At 52.9% G+C, this 26,370-nt stretch overlaps 1 protein-coding gene across 1 annotated transcript in view; it reads left to right on the top strand.

Moving 5' to 3' along the window:
• Nucleotides 1-26,370, top strand: part of FBXL6 (F-box and leucine rich repeat protein 6) — a 40,939-nt gene that overhangs the window by 12,327 nt on the left and 2,242 nt on the right. Inside the window, exons 2-4 of the mRNA XM_040433724.1 lie at nucleotides 1,214-1,512; nucleotides 16,584-16,742; nucleotides 22,776-22,839. Coding sequence (XP_040289658.1) covers nucleotides 1,214-1,512; nucleotides 16,584-16,742; nucleotides 22,776-22,839 — 522 coding nt within the window. The remainder of the gene's footprint in view (nucleotides 1-1,213; nucleotides 1,513-16,583; nucleotides 16,743-22,775; nucleotides 22,840-26,370) is intronic.

Genomic DNA, 26,370 nt, shown 5'->3' with positions numbered 1-26,370 from the left:
GCAGGTGTCCTCTCGTCTCCTCTCCACAGGGGGCACCTGATGCCCTGCAGTGATGGCGCTGCCCTGCAGCCTGTGTCCTGTAGGGGGCAGGTGTCCTCACCTCTCGTCTCCTCTCCACAGGAGGCACCTGATGCCCTGCAGTGATGGCGCTGCCCTGCAGCCTGTGACCTGTAGGGGGCAGCTGTCCTCTCCTCTCCACAGGGGGCACCTGATACCCTCCACAGGGGGCACCTGATACCCTGCAGTGATGGAGCTGCCCTGCAGCCTGTGTCCTGTAGGGGGCAGGTGTCCTCTCCTCTCGTCTCCTCTCCACAGGGGGCACCTGATACCCTGCAGTGATGGAGCTGCCCTGCAGCCTGTGTCCTGTAGGGGGCAGGTGTCCTCTCCTCTCGTCTCCTCTCCACAGGGGGCACCTGATACCCTGCAGTGATGGCGCTGCCCTGCAGCCTGTGACCTGTAGGGGGCAGGTGTCCTCACCTCTCGTCTCCTCTCCACAGGAGGCACCTGATACCCTGCAGTGATGGCGCTGCCCTGCAGCCTGTGTCCTGTAGGGGGCAGGTGTCCTCTCGTCTCCTCTCCACAGGGGGCACCTGATACCCTGCAGTGATGGAGCTGCCCTGCAGCCTGTGTCCTGTAGGGGGCAGGTGTCCTCTCCTCTCGTCTCCTCTCCACAGGGGGCACCTGATACCCTGCAGTGATGGAGCTGCCCTGCAGCCTGTGACCTGTAGGGGGCAGGTGTCCTCTCGTCTCCTCTCCACAGGAGGCACCTGATACCCTGCAGTGATGGAGCTGCCCTGCAGCCTGTGTCCTGTAGGGGGCAGGTGTCCTCTCGTCTCCTCTCCACAGGGGGCACCTGATACCCTGCAGTGATGGAGCTGCCCTGCGGCCTGTGTCCTGTAGGGGGCAGGTGTCCTCTCCTCTCGTCTCCTCTCCACAGGGGGCACCTGATACCCTGCAGTGATGGCGCTGCCCTGCAGCCTGTGTCCTGTAGGGGGCAGGTGTCCTCACCTCTCGTCTCCTCTCCACAGGGGGCACCTGATGCCCTGCAGTGATGGAGCTCCCCTGCAGCCTGTGACCTGTAGGGGGCAGGTGTCCTCACCTCTCGTCTCCTCTCCACAGGGGGCACCTGATGCCCTGCAGTGATGGAGCTGCCCTGCAGCCTGTGACCTGTAGGGGGCAGGTGTCCTCACCTCTCGTCTCCTCTCCTCCACAGATGGCATCACGCAGAACTCGGGGACCTCATCCAGGAAAGAGAGTAAAGCAAAGAGGCAAGAAGCGCCGCCCGCCCGCTCCGGACTATTACGTCCATCACACAGATAGGGACATGCTGCTCCTCATCCCCAGTGAAATGGAGGAAACCGTCACGGTGGTGAAGAGGGTCCGCAGAGCGGAGGACGCCAGCCCCCCAGTCACCACAGACAGCGGGTGGGGCAGCGTGGTGCCGCACGAGATCATCCACAGGGTCTTTCGGCTGGTGGCAGATAGTGAGGGGGCCGTACCCGCCCTGTGCAGGTGAGTGACAGGCACTGATGGTGGGGTCCTACGTCTCAGGGCTCCCAGGATCCCTCCAGGAGGTAGGTGACTCCAGGACTCGCACAGCCCGGAAAAATCAGTGGTGGGCAGTATACTGTTGATAAACTCCTTATAAAGGCAAGAGTCAATTATGGGAGGGAGAAAAGCTTCAGTATAAAGTAACATATGGAATGGAGTGGATTCTTTGTATCCTTGTTATGATTATTAACACTCCGTCCTTTGGTCAAGGTTCAGCCAAGTCCATATGTCACATATTAAAATATATGTGTTTCCATCAGCATTATAAATAGGATTGACGTTCAGAATTACAAGATATTGAAATGAATAAAAAAGAAAAAGATAAAGGGTAAAAAAAACAAGGGATCCACAATAAAAACACAGTTGCGTTTTTTGTGCGTCTGTGATGCGTTAATAAAACCTTTACATCAGGAATAGTTAATGGGACTTCTAATGTCGTACACGTACCTTTACAATGTTGTTTTAATAGTACATATGAGAAATGAATAAATATCAAAAAAAGTATGTATGAGGTGTTAAAAATGTGGAAAAAATAGTGATGGTCATTCCTCATGGGTTGGACCTACCCCGATCCAGCTTTTTTAAAAGGAGTTTTTTATATTTTTTTTGCGTTTTATGGATGTATTTTTATTGGTAAAAATATATTTTTTTAGTGATGGATTATGTCGATTTGATAGAATATAAATGTTTTGATAAACTATGTAAATTTGGTAAAAAATATATATTTTTTGGGGGTGCTATCCCAGATTTCACACCACCTGGGTGTTGCCCTCGGACAGAGCACCATTTCTATTGGTGAGCCACTGGTACCAAACTGTATTGCTGTGTGATATGTGCAGGGAGGGGGAGGAGAAGAGCTGTGTACATCACTTGTAATCTTCTATAGCAGAGGAGTGTAGTGGGCATGCCCTGTGCCATGTGCAGGGAGGGGGAGGAGAGGAGCTGTGTACATCACTTGTAATCTTCTATAGTAGTGTAGTGGGCATGCCCTGTGCCATGTGCAGGGAGGGGGAGGAGAGGAGCTGTGTACATCACTTGTAATCTTCTATAGTAGAGTGTAGTGGGCATGCCCTGTGATATGTGCAGGGAGGGGGAGGAGAGGAGCTGTGTACATCACTTGTAATCTTCTATAGTAGTGTAGTGGGCATGCTCTGTGATATGTGCAGGGAGGGGGAGGAGAGGAGCTGTGTACATCACTTGTAATCTTCTATAGTAGTGTAGTGGGCATGCCCTGTGATATGTGCAGGGAGGGGGAGGAGAGGAGCTGTGTACATCACTTGTAATCTTCTATAGTAGTGTAGTGGGCATGCCCTGTGATATGTGCAGGGAGGGGGAGGTGAAGAGCTGTGTACATCACTTGTAATCTTCTATAGTAGTGTAATGGGCATGCCCTGTGATATGTGCGGGGAGGGGGAGGAGGGGAGCTGTGTACATCACTTGTAATCTTCTATAGTAGTGTAGTGGGCATGCCCTGTGATATGTGCAGGGAGGGGGAGGAGAGGAGCTGTGTACATCACTTGTAATCTTCTATAGTAGAGTGTAGTGGGCATGCCCTGTGATATGTGCAGGGAGGGGGAGGAGAGGAGCTGTGTACATCACTTGTAATCTTCTATAGTAGTGTAGTGGGCATGCCCTGTGATATGTGCAGGGAGGGGGAGGAGAGGAGCTGTGTACATCACTTGTAATCTTCTATAGTAGAGTGTAGTGGGCATGCTCTGTGATATGTGCAGGGAGGGGGAGGAGAGGAGCTGTGTACATCACTTGTAATCTTCTATAGTAGTGTAGTGGGCATGCCCTGTGATATGTGCAGGGAGGGGGAGGAGAGGAGCTGTGTACATCACTTGTAATCTTCTATAGTAGAGTGTAGTGGGCATGCCCTGTGATATGTGCAGGGAGGGGGAGGAGAGGAGCTGTGTACATCACTTGTAATCTTCTATAGTAGAGTGTAGTGGGCATGCTCTGTGATATGTGCAGGGAGGGGGAGGAGAGGAGCTGTGTACATCACTTGTAATCTTCTATAGTAGAGTGTAGTGGGCATGCCCTGTGATATGTGCAGGGAGGGGGAGGAGAGGAGCTGTGTACATCACTTGTAATCTTCTATAGTAGAGTGTAGTGGGCATGCTCTGTGATATGTGCAGGGAGGGGGAGGAGAGGAGCTGTGTACATCACTTGTAATCTTCTATAGTAGTGTAGTGGGCATGCCCTGTGATATGTGCAGGGAGGGGGAGGAGAGGAGCTGTGTACATCACTTGTAATCTTCTATAGTAGAGTGTAGTGGGCATGCCCTGTGATATGTGCAGGGAGGGGGAGGTGAAGAGCTGTGTACATCACTTGTAATCTTCTATAGTAGAGTGTAGTGGGCATGCCCTGTGATATGTGCAGGGAGGGGGAGGTGAAGAGCTGTGTACATCACTTGTAATCTTCTATAGCAGAGTGTAGTGGGCATGCCCTGTGATATGTGCAGGGAGGGGGAGGAGAGGAGCTGTGTACATCACTTGTAATCTTCTATAGCAGAGTGTAGTGGGCATGCTCTGTGATATGTGCAGGGAGGGGGAGGTGAAGAGCTGTGTACATCACTTGTAATCTTCTATAGTAGTGTAGTGGGCATGCTCTGTGATATGTGCAGGAGGGGGAGGAGAGGAGCTGTGTACATCACTTGTAATCTTCTATAGTAGAGTGTAGTGGGCATGCCCTGTGATATGTGCAGGGAGGGGGAGGAGAGGAGCTGTGTACATCACTTGTAATCTTCTATAGTAGTGTAGTGGGCATGCCCTGTGATATGTGCAGGGAGGGGGAGGAGAGGAGTTGTGTACATTACTTGTAATCTTCTATAGCAGAGTGTAGTGGGCATGCCCTGTGCCATGTGCAGGGAGGGGGAGGAGAGGAGCTGTGTACATCACTTGTAATCTTCTATAGTAGTGTAGTGGGCATGCCCTGTGATGTGTGCAGGGAGGGGGAGGAGAGGAGCTGTGTACATCACTTGTAATCTTCTATAGTAGAGTGTAGTGGGCATGCCCTGTGATATGTGCAGGGAGGGGGAGGAGAAGAGCTGTGTACATCACTTGTAATCTTCTATAGTAGTGTAGTGGGCATGCCCTGTGATATGTGCAGGGAGGGGGAGGAGAGGAGCTGTGTACATTACTTGTAATCTTCTATAGTAGAGTGTAGTGGGCATGCTCTGTGCCATGTGCAGGGAGGGGGAGGAGAGGAGCTGTGTACATCACTTGTAATCTTCTATAGTAGTGTAGTGGGCATGCCCTGTGATATGTGCAGGGAGGGGGAGGAGAGGTGCTGTGTACATCACTTGTAATCTTCTATAGTAGAGTGTAGTGGGCATGCCCTGTGCCATGTGCAGGGAGGGGGAGGAGAGGAGCTGTGTACATCACTTGTAATCTTCTATAGTAGTGTAGTGGGCATGCCCTGTGATATGTGCAGGGAGGGGGAGGAGAGGAGCTGTGTACATTACTTGTAATCTTCTATAGCAGAGTGTAGTGGGCATGCTCTGTGATATGTGCAGGGAGGGGGAGGTGAAGAGCTGTGTACATCACTTGTAATCTTCTATAGTAGTGTAGTGGGCATGCCCTGTGATATGTGCAGGGAGGGCGAGGTGAAGAGCTGTGTACATCACTTGTAATCTTCTATAGTAGAGTGTAGTGGGCATGCTCTGTGATATGTGCAGGGAGGGGGAGGTGAAGAGCTGTGTACATCACTTGTAATCTTCTATAGTAGAGTGTAGTGGGCATGCCCTGTGCCATGTACAGGGAGGGGGAGGAGAGGAGCTGTGTACATCACTTGTAATCTTCTATAGCAGAGTGTAGTGGGCATGCCCTGTGCCATGTGCAGGGAGGGGGAGGAGAGGAGCTGTGTACATCACTTGTAATCTTCTATAGTAGTGTAGTGGGCATGCCCTGTGATATGTGCAGGGAGGGGGAGGAGAGGAGCTGTGTACATTACTTGTAATCTTCTATAGCAGAGTGTAGTGGGCATGCTCTGTGATATGTGCAGGGAGGGGGAGGTGAAGAGCTGTGTACATCACTTGTAATCTTCTATAGTAGTGTAGTGGGCATGCCCTGTGATATGTGCAGGGAGGGCGAGGTGAAGAGCTGTGTACATCACTTGTAATCTTCTATAGTAGAGTGTAGTGGGCATGCCCTGTGATATGTGCAGGGAGGGGGAGGAGAAGAGCTGTGTACATCACTTGTAATCTTCTATAGCAGAGTGTAGTGGGCATGCCCTGTGATATGTGCAGGGAGGAGAGGAGCTGTGTACATCACTTGTAATCTTCTATAGTAGAGTGTAGTGGGCATGCCCTGTGATATGTGCAGGGAGGGGGAGGAGAGGAGCTGTGTACATCACTTGTAATCTTCTATAGCAGAGTGTAGTGGGCATGCCCTGTGCCATGTGCAGGGAGGGGGAGGAGAAGAGCTGTATACATTACTTGTAATCTTCTATAGCAGAGTGTAGTGGGCATGCCCTGTGATATGTGCAGGGAGGGGGAGGAGAAGAGCTGTGTACATCACTTGTAATCTTCTATAGCAGAGTGTAGTGGGCATGCCCTGTGATATGTGCAGGGAGGGGGAGGAGAGGAGCTGTGTACATCACTTGTAATCTTCTATAGTAGTGTAGTGGGCATGCCCTGTGATATGTGCAGGGAGGGGGAGGAGAGGAGCTGTGTACATTACTAGTAATCTTCTATAGTAGAGTGTAGTGGGCATGCCCTGTGATATGTGCAGGGAGGGGGAGGTGAAGAGCTGTGTACATCACTTGTAATCTTCTATAGTAGAGTGTAGTGGGCATGCCCTGTGATATGTGCAGGGAGGGGGAGGAGAGGAGCTGTGTACATCACTTGTAATCTTCTATAGTAGAGTGTAGTGGGCATGCCCTGTGCCATGTGCAGGGAGGGGGAGGTGAAGAGCTGTGTACATTACTTGTAATCTTCTATAGTAGTGTAGTGGGCATGCCCTGTGATATGTGCAGGGAGGGGGAGGAGAAGAGCTGTGTACATCACTTGTAATCTTCTATAGTAGTGTAGTGGGCATGCCCTGTGATATGTGCAGGGAGGGGGAGGAGAAGAGCTGTGTACATTACTTGTAATCTTCTATAGTAGAGTGTAGTGGGCATGCTCTGTGATATGTGCAGGGAGGGGGAGGAGAAGAGCTGTGTACATTACTTGTAATCTTCTATAGTAGTGTAGTGGGCATGCCCTGTGATATGTGCAGGGAGGGGGAGGAGAGGAGCTGTGTACATCACTTGTAATCTTCTATAGTAGTGTAGTGGGCATGCCCTGTGCCATGTGCAGGGAGGGGGAGGAGAGGAGCTGTGTACATCACTTGTAATCTTCTATAGCAGAGTGTAGTGGGCATGCCCTGTGATATGTGCAGGGAGGGGGAGGAGAGGAGCTGTGTACATCACTTGTAATCTTCTATAGTAGAGTGTAGTGGGCATGCCCTGTGATATGTGCAGGGAGGGGGAGGAGAGGAGCTGTGTACATCACTTGTAATCTTCTATAGTAGAGTGTAGTGGGCATGCCCTGTGCCATGTGCAGGGAGGGGGAGGAGAAGAGCTGTGTACATCACTTGTAATCTTCTATAGTAGAGTGTAGTGGGCATGCTCTGTGATATGTGCAGGGAGGGGGAGGAGAGGAGCTGTGTACATCACTTGTAATCTTCTATAGTAGTGTAGTGGGCATGCTCTGTGCCATGTGCAGGGAGGGGGAGGTGAAGAGCTGTGTACATCACTTGTAATCTTCTATAGCAGAGTGTAGTGGGCATGCCCTGTGCCATGTGCAGGGAGGGGGAGGAGAAGAGCTGTGTACATCACTTGTAATCTTCTATAGTAGAGTGTAGTGGGCATGCTCTGTGATATGTGCAGGGAGGGGGAGGTGAAGAGCTGTGTACATTACTTGTAATCTTCTATAGTATAGTGTAGTGGGCATGCCCTGTGATATGTGCAGGGAGGGGGAGGTGAAGAGCTGTGTACATCACTTGTAATCTTCTATAGTAGAGTGTAGTGGGCATGCCCTGTGATATGTGCAGGGAGGGGGAGGAGAGGAGCTGTGTACATCACTTGTAATCTTCTATAGTAGAGGAGTGTAGTGGGCATGCCCTGTGATATGTGCAGGGAGGGGGAGGAGAGGAGCTGTGTACATCACTTGTAATCTTCTATAGCAGAGTGTAGTGGGCATGCTCTGTGATATGTGCAGGGAGGGGGAGGTGAAGAGCTGTGTACATCACTTGTAATCTTCTATAGTAGTGTAGTGGGCATGCTCTGTGATATGTGCAGGGAGGGGGAGGAGAGGAGCTGTGTACATCACTTGTAATCTTCTATAGTAGAGGAGTGTAGTGGGCATGCCCTGTGATATGTGCAGGGAGGGGGAGGAGAGGAGCTGTGTACATCACTTGTAATCTTCTATAGCAGAGTGTAGTGGGCATGCTCTGTGATATGTGCAGGGAGGGGGAGGTGAAGAGCTGTGTACATCACTTGTAATCTTCTATAGTAGTGTAGTGGGCATGCTCTGTGATATGTGCAGGGAGGGGGAGGAGAGGAGCTGTGTACATCACTTGTAATCTTCTATAGTAGTGTAGTGGGCATGCTCTGTGATATGTGCAGGGAGGGGGAGGAGAAGAGCTGTGTACATCACTTGTAATCTTCTATAGTAGAGTGTAGTGGGCATGCTCTGTGATATGTGCAGGGAGGGGGAGGTGAAGAGCTGTGTACATCACTTGTAATCTTCTATAGTAGTGTAGTGGGCATGCTCTGTGATATGTGCAGGGAGGGGGAGGAGAGGAGCTGTGTACATCACTTGTAATCTTCTATAGTAGTGTAGTGGGCATGCCCTGTGATATGTGCAGGGAGGGGGAGGAGAGGAGCTGTGTACATCACTTGTAATCTTCTATAGCAGAGTGTAGTGGGCATGCCCTGTGATATGTGCAGGGAGGGGGAGGAGAGGAGCTGTGTACATCACCTGTAATCTTCTATAGTAGAGTGTAGTGGGCATGCCCTGTGATGTGTGCAGGGAGGGGGAGGAGAGGAGCTGTGTACATCACTTGTAATCTTCTATAGTAGTGTAGTGGGCATGCCCTGTGATATGTGCAGGGAGGGGGAGGAGAGGAGCTGTGTACATCACTTGTAATCTTCTATAGCAGAGTGTAGTGGGCATGCCCTGTGCCATGTGCAGGGAGGGGGAGGAGAGGAGCTGTGTACATCACTTGTAATCTTCTATAGTAGAGTGTAGTGGGCATGCTCTGTGCCCTGTGCAGGGAGGGGGAGGAGAGGTGCTGTGTACATCACCTGTAATCTTCTATAGTAGAGTGTAGTGGGCATGCTCTGTGCCCTGTGCAGGGAGGGGGAGGAGAGGTGCTGTGTACATCACTTGTAATCTTCTATAGTAGAGTGTAGTGGGCATGCTCTGTGATATGTGCAGGGAGGGGGAGGAGAGGAGCTGTGTACATCACTTGTAATCTTCTATAACAGTGTAGTGGGCATGCCCTGTGATATGTGCAGGGAGGGGGAGGAGAGGAGCTGTGTACATTACTTGTAATCTTCTATAGTAGTGTAGTGGGCATGCCCTGTGATATGTGCAGGGAGGGGGAGGAGAGGAGCTGTGTACATTACTTGTAATCTTCTATAGTAGTGTAGTGGGCATGCCCTGTGATATGTGCAGGGAGGGGGAGGAGAAGAGCTGTGTACATCACTTGTAATCTTCTATAGTAGAGAGTAGTGGGCATGCCCTGTGATATGTGCAGGGAGGGGGAGGAGAGGAGCTGTGTACATCACTTGTAATCTTCTATAGTAGTGTAGTGGGCATGCTCTGTGATATGTGCAGGGAGGGGGAGGAGAGGAGCTGTGTACATCACTTGTAATCTTCTATAGCAGAGTGTAGTGGGCATGCTCTGTGATATGTGCAGGGAGGGGGAGGAGAGGAGCTGTGTACATCACTTGTATCTTCTATAGTAGAGTGTAGTGGGCATGCCCTGTGATATGTGCAGGGAGGGGGAGGAGAGGAGCTGTGTACATCACTTGTAATCTTCTATAGTAGTGTAGTGGGCATGCCCTGTGATATGTGCAGGGAGGGGGAGGAGAGGAGCTGTGTACATTACTTGTAATCTTCTATAGTAGAGTGTAGTGGGCATGCTCTGTGATATGTGCAGGGAGGGGGAGGAGAAGAGCTGTGTACATCACTTGTATCTTCTATAGTAGAGTGTAGTGGGCATGCCCTGTGATATGTGCAGGGAGGGGGAGGAGAGGAGCTGTGTACATCACTTGTAATCTTCTATAGTAGAGTGTAGTGGGCATGCTCTGTGATATGTGCAGGGAGGGGGAGGAGAGGAGCTGTGTACATCACTTGTAATCTTCTATAGCAGAGAGTAGTGGGCATGCTCTGTGATATGTGCAGGGAGGAGAGGAGCTGTGTACATTACTAGTAATCTTCTATAGTAGAGTGTAGTGGGCATGCCCTGTGATATGTGCAGGGAGGGGGAGGAGAGGAGCTGTGTACATCACTTGTAATCTTCTATAGTAGTGTAGTGGGCATGCTCTGTGATATGTGCAGGGAGGGGGAGGAGAGGAGCTGTGTACATTACTAGTAATCTTCTATAGTAGTGTAGTGGGCATGCTCTGTGATATGTGCAGGGAGGGGGAGGAGAGGAGCTGTGTACATCACTTGTAATCTTCTATAGTAGTGTAGTGGGCATGCCCTGTGATATGTGCAGGGAGGAGAGGAGCTGTGTACATTACTTGTAATCTTCTATAGTAGTGTAGTGGGCATGCCCTGTGATATGTGCAGGGAGGGGGAGGAGAGGAGCTGTGTACATTACTTGTAATCTTCTATAGTAGTGTAGTGGGCATGCCCTGTGATATGTGCAGGGAGGGGGAGGAGAGGAGCTGTGTACATCACTTGTAATCTTCTATAGTAGAGTGTAGTGGGCATGCCCTGTGATATGTGCAGGGAGGGGGAGGAGAGGAGCTGTGTACATCACTTGTAATCTTCTATAGTAGAGTGTAGTGGGCATGCTCTGTGATATGTGCAGGGAGGGGGAGGAGAGGAGCTGTGTACATCACTTGTAATCTTCTATAGCAGAGTGTAGTGGGCATGCCCTGTGATATGTGCAGGGAGGGGGAGGAGAGGAGCTGTGTACATCACTTGTAATCTTCTATAGTAGTGTAGTGGGCATGCCCTGTGATATGTGCAGGGAGGGGGAGGAGAGGAGCTGTGTACATCACTTGTAATCTTCTATAGTAGTGTAGTGGGCATGCCCTGTGATATGTGCAGGGAGGGGGAGGAGAGGAGCTGTGTACATCACTTGTAATCTTCTATAGTAGAGTGTAGTGGGCATGCCCTGTGATATGTGCAGGGAGGGGGAGGAGAGGAGCTGTGTACATCACTTGTAATCTTCTATAGTATAGTGTAGTGGGCATGCCCTGTGATATGTGCAGGGAGGGGGAGGAGAGGAGCTGTGTACATCACTTGTAATCTTCTATAGTAGTGTAGTGGGCATGCCCTGTGATATGTGCAGGGAGGGGGAGGAGAGGAGCTGTGTACATCACTTGTAATCTTCTATAGTAGAGTGTAGTGGGCATGCCCTGTGATATGTGCGGGGAGGGGGAGGAGAAGAGCTGTGTACATCACTTGTAATCTTCTATAGTATAGTGTAGTGGGCATGCCCTGTGATATGTGCAGGGAGGGGGAGGAGGGGAGCTGTGTACATTACTTGTAATCTTCTATAGTAGAGTGTAGTGGGCATGCCCTGTGATATGTGCAGGGAGGGGGAGGAGAGGAGCTGTGTACATCACTTGTAATCTTCTATAGTAGTGTAGTGGGCATGCTCTGTGATATGTGCAGGGAGGGGGAGGAGAGGAGCTGTGTACATCACTTGTAATCTTCTATAGTAGAGTGTAGTGGGCATGCCCTGTGATATGTGCAGGGAGGGGGAGGAGAGGAGCTGTGTACATTACTTGTAATCTTCTATAGTAGTGTAGTGGGCATGCCCTGTGATATGTGCAGGGAGGGGGAGGAGAGGAGCTGTGTACATCACTTGTAATCTTCTATAGTAGTGTAGTGGGCATGCCCTGTGATATGTGCAGGGAGGGGGAGGAGAGGAGCTGTGTACATCACTTGTAATCTTCTATAGTAGTGTAGTGGGCATGCCCTGTGATATGTGCAGGGAGGGGGAGGAGAGGAGCTGTGTACATCACTTGTAATCTTCTATAGTAGAGTGTAGTGGGCATGCTCTGTGATATGTGCAGGGAGGGGGAGGAGAAGAGCTGTGTACATTACTTGTAATCTTCTATAGTAGTGTAGTGGGCATGCCCTGTGATATGTGCAGGGAGGGGGAGGAGAGGAGCTGTGTACATCACTTGTAATCTTCTATAGTAGAGTGTAGTGGGCATGCCCTGTGATATGTGCAGGGAGGGGGAGGAGAAGAGCTGTGTACATCACTTGTAATCTTCTATAGTAGTGTAGTGGGCATGCCCTGTGATATGTAGGGGGAGGGGGAGGAGAAGAGCTGTGTACATTACTTGTAATCTTCTATAGTAGAGTGTAGTGGGCATGCTCTGTGATGTGTGCAGGGAGGGGGAGGAGAAGAGCTGTGTACATCACTTGTAATCTTCTATAGTAGTGTAGTGGGCATGCTCTGTGATATGTAGGGGGAGGGGGAGGAGAAGAGCTGTGTACATTACTTGTAATCTTCTATAGTAGTGTAGTGGGCATGCCCTGTGATATGTGCAGGGAGGGGGAGGAGAAGAGCTGTGTACATCACTTGTAATCTTCTATAGCAGAGTGTAGTGGGCATGCCCTGTGATATGTGCGGGGAGGGGGAGGAGAGGAGCTGTGTACATCACTTGTAATCTTCTATAGTAGTGTAGTGGGCATGCCCTGTGATATGTGCAGGGAGGGGGAGGAGAGGAGCTGTGTACATCACTTGTAATCTTCTATAGTAGTGTAGTGGGCATGCCCTGTGATATGTGCAGGGAGGGGGAGGAGAGGAGCTGTGTACATTACTTGTAATCTTCTATAGCAGAGTGTAGTGGGCATGCCCTGTGATATGTGCAGGGAGGAGAGGAGCTGTGTACATCACTTGTAATCTTCTATAGCAGAGTGTAGTGGGCATGCCCTGTGATATGTGCAGGGAGGGGGAGGTGAAGAGCTGTGTACATCACTTGTAATCTTCTATAGTAGAGTGTAGTGGGCATGCCCTGTGATATGTGCAGGGAGGGGGAGGAGAGGAGCTGTGTACATCACTTGTAATCTTCTATAGTAGAGTGTAGTGGGCATGCCCTGTGATATGTGCAGGGAGGGGGAGGAGAGGAGCTGTGTACATCACTTGTAATCTTCTATAGTAGTGTAGTGGGCATGCCCTGTGATATGTGCAGGGAGGGGGAGGAGAGGAGCTGTGTACATTACTTGTAATCTTCTATAGCAGAGTGTAGTGGGCATGCCCTGTGATATGTGCAGGGAGGAGAGGAGCTGTGTACATTACTTGTAATCTTCTATAGTAGTGTAGTGGGCATGCCCTGTGATATGTGCAGGGAGGGGGAGGAGAGGAGCTGTGTACATCACTTGTAATCTTCTATAGCAGAGTGTAGTGGGCATGCCCTGTGCCATGTGCAGGGAGGGGGAGGAGAGGAGCTGTGTACATCACTTGTAATCTTCTATAGTAGAGTGTAGTGGGCATGCCCTGTGATATGTGCAGGGAGGGGGAGGAGAGGAGCTGTGTACATCACTTGTAATCTTCTATAGTAGAGTGTAGTGGGCATGCTCTGTGATATGTGCAGGGAGGGGGAGGAGAGGAGCTGTGTACATCACTTGTAATCTTCTATAGTAGTGTAGTGGGCATGCTCTGTGATATGTGCAGGGAGGGGGAGGAGAGGAGCTGTGTACATCACTTGTAATCTTCTATAGTAGAGTGTAGTGGGCATGCCCTGTGATATGTGCAGGGAGGGGGAGGAGAGGAGCTGTGTACATCACTTGTAATCTTCTATAGTAGAGTGTAGTGGGCATGCCCTGTGATATGTGCAGGGAGGGGGAGGAGAGGAGCTGTGTACATCACTTGTAATCTTCTATAGTAGAGTGTAGTGGGCATGCCCTGTGCCATGTGCAGGGAGGGGGAGGAGAGGAGCTGTGTACATCACTTGTAATCTTCTATAGTAGTGTAGTGGGCATGCCCTGTGATATGTAGGGGGAGGAGGAGGAGAGGAGCTGTGTACATCACTTGTAATCTTCTATAGCAGAGTGTAGTGGGCATGCCCTGTGATATGTGCAGGGAGGGGGAGGAGAGGAGCTGTGTACATTACTTGTAATCTTCTATAGTAGAGTGTAGTGGGCATGCTCTGTGATATGTGCAGGGAGGGGAGGAGAAGAGCTGTGTACATCACTTGTAATCTTCTATAGCAGAGTGTAGTGGGCATGCCCTGTGCCATGTGCAGGGAGGGGGAGGAGAAGAGCTGTGTACATCACTTGTAATCTTCTATAGTAGAGTGTAGTGGGCATGCCCTGTGATATGTGCAGGGAGGGGGAGGTGAAGAGCTGTGTACATCACTTGTAATCTTCTATAGTAGAGTGTAGTGGGCATGCCCTGTGCCATGTGCAGGGAGGGGGAGGAGAAGAGCTGTGTACATCACTTGTAATCTTCTATAGCAGAGTGTAGTGGGCATGCCCTGTGCCATGTGCAGGGAGGGGGAGGAGAAGAGCTGTGTACATCACTTGTAATCTTCTATAGTAGAGTGTAGTGGGCATGCCCTGTGATATGTGCAGGGAGGGGGAGGAGAAGAGCTGTGTACATCACTTGTAATCTTCTATAGTAGTGTAGTGGGCATGCCCTGTGATATGTGCAGGGAGGGGGAGGAGAGGAGCTGTGTACATCACTTGTAATCTTCTATAGTAGAGTGTAGTGGGCATGCCCTGTGATATGTGCAGGGAGGGGGAGGAGAGGAGCTGTGTACATCACTTGTAATCTTCTATAGTAGAGTGTAGTGGGCATGCTCTGTGATATACTAGGAAACATCAATATGGCGATGTCGCTGTTTCCTAATAACTGCAGTATTTTGTGACTGACCTCTTCAAAATCCGCGGCCGCCCACCCCTGCATGATTGCATTGCATCAGTACAATTCCTGCCTGCAGCGGCTGCCCCCGGCTCCTCCTCCTTCCCATATTTAAGTCTCCTCCCACCAACATTGGAATTAGACGACGAGCGAGGCCGCCGCGCAGGACAGGAGCGCGTGGCGGGAAAGTCTCTCAAGTTACTCCGAGACCAAGTCCGACCCCCACAGAGAACACAACTTCGCCTGCGAGTGGAGAGAGACCTTAATATATATTACAGCCGGGCGGAGTGGATAAAGGTGTAATGTCTGTCCATGACGGTGACCATGGATGTCTGCTACTGCGGTCCTGCCTTACTCTGCCTACTCCTGCCTGACTCTGGCTACTCCTGCCTGACTCTGGCTACTCCTGCCTGACTCTGGCTACTCGTGCCTCACTCTGGCTACTCGTGCCTCACTCTGGCTACTCGTGCCTCACTCTGGCTACTCGTGCCTCACTCTGCCTACTCGTGCCTGACTCTGGCTACTCGTGCCTGACTCTGGCTACTCGTGCCTGACTCTGGCTACTCGTGCCTGACTCTGGCTACTCGTGCCTGACTCTGGCTACTCGTGCCTGACTCTGGCTACTCGTGCCTGACTCTGGCTACTCGTGCCTGACTCTGGCTACTCGTGCCTGACTCTGGCTACTCGTGCCCGACTCTGGCTACTCGTGCCCGACTCTGGCTACTCGTGCCCGACTCTGCCTACTCGTGCCCGACTCTGGCTACTCGTGCCCGACTCTGGCTACTCGTGCCCGACTCTGGCTACTCGTGCCCGACTCTGGCTACTCGTGCCCGACTCTGGCTACTCGTGCCCGACTCTGGCTACTCGTGCCCGACTCTGCCTACTCGTGCCCGACTCTGGCTACTCGTGCCCGACTCTGGCTACTCGTGCCTGACTCTGGCTACTCGTGCCTGACTCTGGCTACTCGTGCCTGACTCTGGCTACTCGTGCCTGACTCTGGCTACTCGTGCCTGACTCTGGCTACTCGTGCCTGACTCTGGCTACTCGTGCCTGACTCTGGCTACTCGTGCCTGACTCTGGCTACTCGTGCCTGACTCTGCCTACTCGTGCCTGACTCTGGCTACTCGTGCCTGACTCTGGCTACTCGTGCCTGACTCTGGCTACTCGTGCCTGCAAGCTGCACCGCACTGCTGCACATTGAAATAGCAGCCAGCAGGCCGGGAGTCATGAGCCCTTCCCTCATACAAGACACGACCAACAAGAAGATATTACTGTATGGTGGCCACAAGACATTGTTATATTGGGGGCCCCATACAGTATAACGTCTCCTTGTGGCCCCCATACAGTATACCGTCTGCTTGTGGCCCCCAGTGTTTTTTTTTCTTTTAAGTGGGTATTTATCGAGATATATATCGTTATCGTGGAAATAGTTTTGATATCGCTCAACCCTAGGCTCATGTAGCGTGCCATGAATCACGGGGTGCGGAGGGGCCCCTCATGGTCCTGTTACCCTGGCAGATGCTGGAGCTTTGAGTTACAGCCAATCCCAGGTCACCACTACATGATGGGAGGTGTACAGGCCCGCCCACTGACGTTAAAGGGATTGTCCCATCTGAAATATTAGTGGCATTTCCACAGGACCCGCTCCAGTCTCAAGAATGGGGCCCTGCGGGAATGGAGAGGTGGCCATGCATGCACAGCTCTCTCCACTTCAGTAGCGTCACCTCTCCTTTCCCAGCTGAATGTGATGAGGCCCCGTTCTTGCGGTCTTAGACGTGGATGAGTCTCATGGAACACCATGATCGGAAAGTTCATATTCCAGCCCTCTAAATAGGCCACACCCCTGAGGATCCTTTCACTGAGACCATCTCCGTCCCCAGCAGCTGGCGTTGTGTTTGGTGTGGTACTAGTGCTATACATATCTCTGGTGTGGCGCCCCCTGTCCGAGCCATTGTCGGGGATTTATATATGGTTTCTTGTCATATCCAGGCTGGGGCGGGTCTGTCGTCTCTGGCACCAGGTGGCCTCCAGTCCAGATCTGTGGCAGCGGGTGTCAGTGAGCCGATGCTGGATCATCCCAAGCAAGAAGGATCCACCCAGAATCAGGAACAAGGTGAAGAACACCATAGAGGCGGTAATCCAGCAGAGGTGGGTGTGTGTACGCTGTATGCTGTGTTTGTGTGTACGCTGTGTGTGTGTGGGTGCGCTGTATGCTGTGTGTGTGTGTGTGTGTGTGTGTACGCTGTGTGTGTGTGGGTGCGCTGTATGCTGTGTGTGTGTGTGTGTGTGTGTGTACGCTCTGTATATGTGTGTGTGCGCTGTATGCTGTGTGTGTGTGTGTGTGCGCTGTATGCTGTGTTTGTGTGTAAGCTGTATGTGTGTGTGTGTGTGTGTGTAAGCTGTATGTGTGTGGGTGCACGCTGTATGTGTATGTGTGTGCGTGTATGCTGTGGGTGCGTGTATGCTTTTTGTGTGTACGCTGTATATGTGTGCGTGTACGCTGTGTGTGCGTGTACGCTGTATGTGTGCGCTGTGTGTGCGTGTACGCTGTATGTGTGCGTGTACGCTGTATGTTGTGTTTGTGTACGCTGTCTGTGTGTGCGTGTACTCTGTATGTGTGTGCACGCTGGATGCTGTGTTTGTGTGTACGCTGTATGTGTGTGCGCTGTATGCTCTCTACGCTGTGTGTGTGTGTGCGTGTACGCTGTATGTGTGCGTTGTATGCTGTGTGTGTGCGCTCTATACTGTGTGCGTTGTATGTGTGCGCTGTATGTATGCGTGTGTGTGTACCTTCTATGTGTGTGTGTGTGCGCTGTATGAGTGTGTGTATGCTGTGTGTGTGTGTGTACCTTCTATGTGTGTGTGTGCGTGTACCTTCTATGTGTGTGCGCTGTATATGTGCACTGTGTGTGTGTAGGCTGTGTGTGCTGTATGTTTGTGTTTGCACGCTCTGTGTGTGTGTGTGCGCTGTGTGTATGCTCTGTGTGTGTACGCTGTATGTGTGCGTGCGTGTACGCTCTGTATGTGTGTGTAAGCGTGCTCTGTGTGCGTGTGCGCACTGTGTGTGTGCGCACTGTGTGTGTGCGCACTGTGTGTGTGCGCACTGTGTGTGCGCGCACTGTGTGTGCGCGCACTGTGTGTGCGCGCACTGTGTGTGCGCGCACTGTGTGTGCGCGCACTGTGTGTGCGCGCACTGTGTGTGCGCGCACTGTGTGTGCGCGCACTGTGTGCGCGCACTGTGTGTGCGCGCACTGTGTGTGCGCGCACTGTGTGTGTGCGCGCACTGTGTGTGCGCGCACTGTGTGTGCGCGCACTGTGTGTGTGTGCGCACTGTGTGTGTGCGCACTGTGTGTGTGCGCACTGTGTGTGTGCGCACTGTGTGTGTGCGCACTGTGTGTGTGCGCACTGTGTGTGTGCGCACTGTGTGTGTGCGCACTGTGTGTGTGCGCACTGTGTGTGTGCGCACTGTGTGTGCGCGCACTGTGTGTGTGTGCGCACTGTATGTGTGCACTGTGTGTGTGTGCGCACTGTATGTGTGCACTGTGTGTGTGTGTGCACTGTGTGTGTGTGCACTGTGTGTGTGCACTGTATGTGTGCACTGTGTGTGTGTGTGCACTGTGTGTGTGTGCACTGTGTGTGCGTGCGCACTGTGTGTGCGTGCGCACTGTATGTGTGCACTGTATGTGCGCGCCCACTGTGTGTGTGTGTGCGCACTGTATGTGCGCGCCCACTGTGTGTGTGCGCTGTATGTGTGTGTGTGTGCGCACTGTATGTGGGTGTGCGCTGTATGTGTACGCTCTGTATGTGGGTGTGCGCTGTATGTGTACGCTCTGTATGTGGGTGTGCGCTGTATGTGTGTGTGTGTGTGTACGCTGTGTGTGTACACTGTATGGCGGCACCTACACGTTCCAGCTCAGCAGCTGGTCCCTCCTGAGGTTTTTCTGTAGTGATTGTGGGACTTTTCCTTTATCCCGGAGAACCTTTGTGAGGTCTGCAGGACGGGGCCAGCTCAAGGTCTCCGCTCTGGGGTTGGATGGGTTGACGTTGCGTGGCCGGTCAGGTTCTTCCAGACTCCCCCAGCCATGTCCTTATGGAGTGTGTGCACTGGGGCGCGTGCGCAGTCATGGAGGAGCAGAGAAGAGCGCTCCCCAAACTGTTTGCACAGAGTTGTCATCGTACAACTATCTACAACGTCTTGTCTGCGGAAGCTTTAAACGGGTTTTCCGCTTACATTTCCTTCCTCTGATCTCGCCCGTAGCGGCCAGTCTTACTAGAATGTCATGTTGATAATTTTTCTATCCTTACCAGCGAGCGCTGCGCCCCCAGTGATTGTGACCGGTGTGAGCCCACAATGCTTGTGCACTGATTGGTCCCTGCACAGACGGTGTAGCGCTTTCCACTGCGCCATTCGATGCTTGGTGACCGGCAGGTAGCGGCCACGAAGCTCCGGGCCCAGAATTCTGCAGTAATATGGAGTCAGCCAGGCGGTGGTGACTTTTATGCTCTACGCCCCTCCGCACTCCGCTCTGTAGCTACGTGGTCTCCACTTCGTGGCTTCCTTTCTGGATAGTAACTACACCCTGATTAGGGACACGGCTAGTTTGACTAGTCACCCTTCCTCCCCACTGTACCTTTACATGAGGCGATGACCCTTTAGATGCGCCGATTATCCCGATGGCAAATCCATCGTTGGTGACGCAGTGAACGAGTCCTGGTTACACGGATGAAATCGTTCACATCCAGCCATGATTTTTCTGCCCACACAAATGATTAAACCAGCGAGAAATTTAACGGTTGTCGCCCTGTCGATCAGTTGTCGGTTGTCGCCCTGTCGATCAGTTGTCGGTTGTCTCCCTGTCGATCAGTTGTCGGTTGTCTCCCTGTCGATCAGTTGTCGGTTGTCTCCCTGTCGATCAGTTGTCGGTTGTCTCCCTGTCGATCAGTTGTCGGTTGTCTCCCTGTCGATCAGTTGTCGGTTGTCTCCCTGTCGATCAGTTGTCGGTTGTCTCCCTGTCGATCAGTTGTCGGTTGTCTCCCTGTCGATCAGTTGTCGGTTGTCTCCCTGTCGATCAGTTGTCGGTTGTCTCCCTGTCGATCAGTTGTCGGTTGTCTCCCTGTCGATCAGTTGTCGGTTGTCTCCCTGTCGATCAGTTGTCGGTTGTCTCCCTGTCGATCAGTTGTCGGTTGTCTCCCTGTCGATCAGTTGTCGGTTGTCTCCCTGTCGATCAGTTGTCGGTTGTCTCCCTGTCGATCAGTTGTCGGTTGTCTCCCTGTCGATCAGTTGTCGGTTGTCTCCCTGTCGATCAGTTGTCGGTTGTCTCCCTGTCGATCAGTTGTCGGTTGTCTCCCTGTCGATCAGTTGTCGGTTGTCTCCCTGTCGATCATTTGTCGGTTGTCTCCCTGTCGATCATTTGTCGGTTGTCTCCCTGTCGATCATTTGTCGGTTGTCGCCCTGTCGATCAGTTGTCGGTTGTCTCCCTGTCGATCAGTTGTCGGTTGTCTCCCTGTCGATCAGTTGTCGGTTGTCTCCCTGTCGATCAGTTGTCGGTTGTCTCCCTGTCGATCAGTTGTCGGTTGTCTCCCTGTCGATCAGTTGTCGGTTGTCTCCCTGTCGATCAGTTGTCGGTTGTCTCCCTGTCGATCAGTTGTCGGTTGTCTCCCTGTCGATCAGTTGTCGGTTGTCTCCCTGTCGATCAGTTGTCGGTTGTCTCCCTGTCGATCAGTTGTCGGTTGTCTCCCTGTCGATCAGTTGTCGGTTGTCTCCCTGTCGATCAGTTGTCGGTTGTCTCCCTGTCGATCAGTTGTCGGTTGTCTCCCTGTCGATCAGTTGTCGGTTGTCTCCCTGTCGATCATTTGTCGGTTGTCTCCCTGTCGATCAGTTGTCGGTTGTCTCCCTGTCGATCAGTTGTCGGTTGTCTCCCTGTCGATCAGTTGTCGGTTGTCTCCCTGTCGATCAGTTGTCGGTTGTCTCCCTGTCGATCATTTGTCGGTTGTCTCCCTGTCGATCATTTGTCGGTTGTCTCCCTGTCGATCATTTGTCGGTTGTCTCCCTGTCGATCATTTGTCGGTTGTCGCCCTGTCGATCATTTGTCGGTTGTCGCCCTGTCGATCATTTGTCGGTTGTCGCCCTGTCGATCATTTGTCGGTTGTCGCCCTGTCGATCATTTGTCGGTTGTCGATCATTTGTCGGTTGTCGCCCTGTCGATCATTTGTCGGTTGTCGCCCTGTCGATCATTTGTCGCCCTGTCGATCATTTGTCGGTTGTCGCCCTGTCGATCATTTGTCGGTTGTCGCCCTGTCGATCATTTGTCGGTTGTCGCCCTGTCGATCATTTGTCGGTTGTCGCCCTGTCGATCATTTGTCGGTTGTCGCCCTGTCGATCATTTGTCGGTTGTCTCCCTGTCGATCATTTGTCGGTTGTCTCCCTGTCGATCATTTGTCGGTTGTCTCCCTGTCGATCATTTGTCGGTTGTCGCCCTGTCGATCATTTGTCGGTTGTCGCCCTGTCGATCATTTGTCGGTTGTCGCCCTGTCGATCATTTGTCGGTTGTCGCCCTGTCGATCATTTGTCGGTTGTCGCCCTGTCGATCATTTGTCGGTTGTCGATCATTTGTCGGTTGTCGCCCTGTCGATCATTTGTCGGTTGTCGCCCTGTCGATCATTTGTCGCCCTGTCGATCATTTGTCGGTTGTCGCCCTGTCGATCATTTGTCGGTTGTCGCCCTGTCGATCATTTGTCGGTTGTCGCCCTGTCGATCATTTGTCGGTTGTCGCCCTGTCGATCATTTGTCGGTTGTCGCCCTGTCGATCATTTGTCGGTTGTCTCCCTGTCGATCATTTGTCGGTTGTCTCCCTGTCGATCATTTGTCGGTTGTCTCCCTGTCGATCATTTGTCGGTTGTCGCCCTGTCGATCATTTGTCGGTTGTCGCCCTGTCGATCATTTGTCGGTTGTCGCCCTGTCGATCATTTGTCGGTTGTCGCCCTGTCGATCATTTGTCGGTTGTCGCCCTGTCGATCATTTGTCGGTTGTCGATCATTTGTCGGTTGTCGCCCTGTCGATCATTTGTCGGTTGTCGCCCTGTCGATCATTTGTCGCCCTGTCGATCATTTGTCGGTTGTCGCCCTGTCGATCATTTGTCGGTTGTCGCCCTGTCGATCATTTGTCGGTTGTCGCCCTGTCGATCATTTGTCGGTTGTCGCCCTGTCGATCATTTGTCGGTTGTCGCCCTGTCGATCATTTGTCGGTTGTCTCCCTGTCGATCATTTGTCGGTTGTCTCCCTGTCGATCATTTGTCGGTTGTCTCCCTGTCGATCATTTGTCGGTTGTCGCCCTGTCGATCATTTGTCGGTTGTCGCCCTGTCGATCATTTGTCGGTTGTCGCCCTGTCGATCATTTGTCGGTTGTCGCCCTGTCGATCATTTGTCGGTTGTCGATCATTTGTCGGTTGTCGCCCTGTCGATCATTTGTCGGTTGTCGCCCTGTCGATCATTTGTCGCCCTGTCGATCATTTGTCGGTTGTCGCCCTGTCGATCATTTGTCGGTTGTCGCCCTGTCGATCATTTGTCGGTTGTCGCCCTGTCGATCATTTGTCGGTTGTCGCCCTGTCGATCATTTGTCGGTTGTCGCCCTGTCGATCATTTGTCGGTTGTCGCCCTGTCAATAATTGCTTTTACACTGTCGATATTTGGCGCAGTTTCACTGGATTTATAGATAATTTACACGATAATCGCCTCGTCTGAAGGTACCGTGCAGCTCAGGAGCCGACTACTGTACAGTCATCAGTGGATGGCTCTGGTCGGCCCCTGCGAGTCCCTCTGAAAACCCGTAGGGCAACTCTGAAGATATAAAAGAACCTGAATCCATTCAGGACTAGATGTTCCCGGGTCTAGGAGAAAGTAAGATACATAAAGATGTGAGGAAGCTGATGTCTAAGGAACGGAGGGACCCAGAACGGCGGCCCCGCATCTCTAAAGTATTTAAATATGGATACCTGAAGCCCCCAAGAATTGGCGCACCTGTATCTCAACAAAGTCTTTCTTAGCCCTTGAAGATATGGGGCCCCTAAGATACCCTATGGATAAGAAACGTGAGAGACTTCTGAAGCACTCCTGGAAAACATGATGTAATGTTATGGTTGTCACAGCAGCACAGAGGATATAATGCTGGCTCCTTTCTTTCAGATTCTCTCAGGTCTGTGACTTCACCCTGCAGCACTGGACTTATCACAGTTCTGTAGTGCTTCAGGTAATGCGCTGCAGCCTCCTTCCTCCTGCAAGCCCCAGCACATGCTCCTGTCCACCTCCTGCAAGCCCCAGCACATGTCCTGTCCACCTCCTGCAAGCCCCAGCACATGCCCCTGTCCACCTCCTGCAAGCCCCAGCACATGCCCCTGTCCACCTCCTGCAAGCCCCAGCACATGTCCTGTCCACCTCCTGCAAGCCCCAGCACATGCCCCTCTCCTCCTCCTGCAAGCCCCAGCACATGCTTCTGTCCACATCCTGCAAGCCCCAGCACATGCCCCTGTCCACCTCCTGCAAGCCCCAGCACATGCCCCTGTCCACCTCCTGCAAGCCCCAGCACATGTCCTCTCCTCCTCCTGCAAGCCCCAGCACATGTCCTCTCCTCCTCCTGCAAGCCCCAGCACATGCCCTCTCCTCCTCCTGCAAGCCCCAGCACATGCCCTCTCCTCCTCCTCCTGCAAGCCCCAGCACATGTCCTCTCCTCCTCCTGCAAGCCCCGGCACATGTCCTCTCCTCCTCCTGCAAGCCCCAGCACATGCCCTCTCCTCCTCCTGCAAGCCCCAGCACATGCCCTGTCCTCCTCCTCCTGCAAGCCCCAGCACATGCCCTGTCCTCCTCCTCCTGCAAGCCCCAGCACATGCCCTGTCCTCCTCCTCCTGCAAGCCCCAGCACATGCCCTCTCCTCCTCCTCCTCCTCCAAGCCCCAGCACATGCCCTCTCCTCCTCCTCCTCCTGCAAGCCCCAGCACATGCCCTCTCCTCCTCCTCCTCCTCCTGCAAGCCCCAGCACATGCCTCCTCCTCCTCCTGCAAGCCCCAGCACATGCCCTCTCCTCCTCCTCCTGCAAGCCCCAGCACATGTCCTCTCCTCCTCCTGCAAGCCCCGGCACATGTCCTCTCCTCCTCCTGCAAGCCCCAGCACATGCCCTGTCCTCCTCCTCCTGCAAGCCCCAGCACATGCCCTGTCCTCCTCCTCCTGCAAGCCCCAGCACATGCCCTGTCCTCCTCCTCCTGCAAGCCCCAGCACATGCCCTGTCCTCCTCCTCCTGCAAGCCCCAGCACATGCCCTCTCCTCCTCCTCCTCCTGCAAGCCCCAGCACATGCCCTCTCCTCCTCCTCCTCCTGCAAGCCCCAGCACATGCCCTCTCCTCCTCCTCCTCCTCCTGCAAGCCCCAGCACATGCCTCCTCCTCCTCCTGCAAGCCCCAGCACATGCCCTCTCCTCCTCCTCCTGCAAGCCCCAGCACATGTCCTCTCCTCCTCCTGCAAGCCCCAGCACATGCCCTCTCCTCCTCCTCCTGCAAGCCCCAGCACATGTCCTCTCCTCCTCCTGCAAGCCCCAGCACATGTCCTCTCCTCCTCCTGCAAGCCCCAGCACATGTCCTCTCCTCCTCCTGCAAGCCCCAGCACATGTCCTCTCCTCCTCCTGCAAGCCCCAGCACATGCCCCTGTCCACCTCCTGCAAGCCCCAGCACATGCCCCTGTCCACCTCCTGCAAGCCCCAGCACATGCCCCTCTCCTCCTCCTGCAAGCCCCAGCACATGCCCTCTCCTCCTCCTCCTGCAAGCCCCAGCACATGCCCCTGTCCACCTCCTGCAAGCCCCAGCACATGCCCCTCTCCTCCTCCTTCAAGCCCCAGCACATGCCCCTGTCCACCTCCTGCAAGCCCCAGCACATGTCCTCTCCTCCTCCTGCAAGCCCCAGCACATGCCCTCTCCTCCTCCTGCAAGCCCCAGCACATGTCCTCTCCTCCTCCTCCTGCAAGCCCCAGCACATGTCCTCTCCTCTTCCTCCTGCAAGCCCCAGCACATGCCCTCTCCTCCTCCTCCTCCTCCTGCAAGCCCCAGCACATGCCCTCTCCTCCTCCTCCTGCAAGCCCCAGCACATGCCCTCTCCTCCTCCTCCTGCAAGCCCCAGCACATGCCCTCTCCTCCTCCTCCTGCAAGCCCCAGCACATGCCCTCTCCTCCTCCTCCTGCAAGCCCCAGCACATGCCCTCTCCTCCTCCTCCTGCAAGCCCCTGCACATGGGCTGTAATACCCAGTCCCCATAGCTCTGTGTGCTTTTATTGTGTAAAAAACAAAACAATTTTATATACCGTATTTTTTGTTTTATAAGACGCACTCCCCCCCCCCCCCCCCCCCCAAAAAAAAAGTGGGGGGGAAATGTCCGTGCGTCTTATAAAACGAATACTAGTGAGCGCTTCCATTATGGAAGCCCTCACTAGTATGTATTAGGAGCGGGGAGCGAAGCGCTGCAAGCACAGGTAATACTTACCCTCCCTGCGCCGCGGCTCCTCTTCAGCTGTCGCGCTCCCATCTTCCTGGCCTGTGCTGCACTGTCCTGACCCCGTACTGCGGCAGGACGCAGTGCGCACACTATGACCTGACGCTGCATGCAGTCATGTGACAGTGCGGGAAGATGGGAGCGCGACAGCTGAAGAGGAGCCGTGGCGCAGGACAGGTAAGATGAATTTTCATTTTAGTCTGATGGGGGTACTGATGGGCTGATCTGAGGTCTGGGGGTACTGATGGGCTGATCTGAGGTCTGGGGGTACTGATGGGCTATTCTGAGGTCTGGGGGTACTGATGGGCTGATCTGAGGTCTGGGGGTACTGATGGGCTGATCTGAGGTCTGGGGGTACTGATGGGCTGATCTGAGGTCTGGGGGTACTGATGGGCTGATCTGAGGGCTGGGGGTACTGATGGGCTGATCTGGGGGTAGTGATGGGCTGATCTGAGGGCTGGGGGTAGTGATGGGCTAATCTGAGGTCTGATAATGCTCTGAGTGGGCTGATATGAGGTCTGATGGGGGTCTGAGTGGGCTGATATGAGGTCTGATGGGGGTCTGAGTGGGCTGATATGAGGTCTGATGGGGGTCTGAGTGGGCTGATATGAGGTCTGATGGGGGTCTGAGTGGGCTGATATGAGGTCTGATGGGGGTCTGAGTGGGCTGATATGAGGTCTGATGAAATTTTTTTTTTCTTATTTTCCTACTCTAAAATCTGGGGTGCGTCTTATCATCGGGTGCGTCTTATAAAGTGAAAAATACAGTATATGTAAATGAGGCTACTAATGTTTCCGGAGCCCAGCCACGCCCACTGCGAAGGAGCCCAGCACCACCCCGCATCCGCCGAATCCCCTCCTTGCTCCCCGACCTCACAAAGCTAAAGCGCCGTAATCTCGTGATGCGCGAACTAGCGCATGTGCAGTTTCTGCATAGTGTTCCTTCCCTGTGCTGGCATCAGCCTCAGGGAACGAACTGCGCATGCGCTAGCTCGCGCATCGCGAGATTACGGCGCTCTAGCTTTGTGACGTCTAGGATCACGGAGGAGATTTGGGGGATGTGGGGCGTGGCTGGGCTCCTTCGCAGTGGGCGTGGCTGGGCTCCTTCGCAGTGGGCGTGGCTGGGCTCCTTCGCAGTGGGCGTGGCTGGGCTCCTTCGCAGTGGGCGTGGCTGGGCTCCTTCGCAGTGGGCGGTGCTGGGCTCCTTCGCAGTGGGCGGTGCTGGGCTCCTTCGCAGTGGGCGGTGCTGGGCTC

This window comes from Bufo bufo, chromosome 5 (assembly GCF_905171765.1).
Source record: "Bufo bufo chromosome 5, aBufBuf1.1, whole genome shotgun sequence".
In the NCBI taxonomy this organism is placed as follows: Eukaryota; Metazoa; Chordata; class Amphibia; order Anura; family Bufonidae; genus Bufo; species Bufo bufo.
This window is presented reverse-complemented; position numbering and strand designations above follow the sequence as displayed.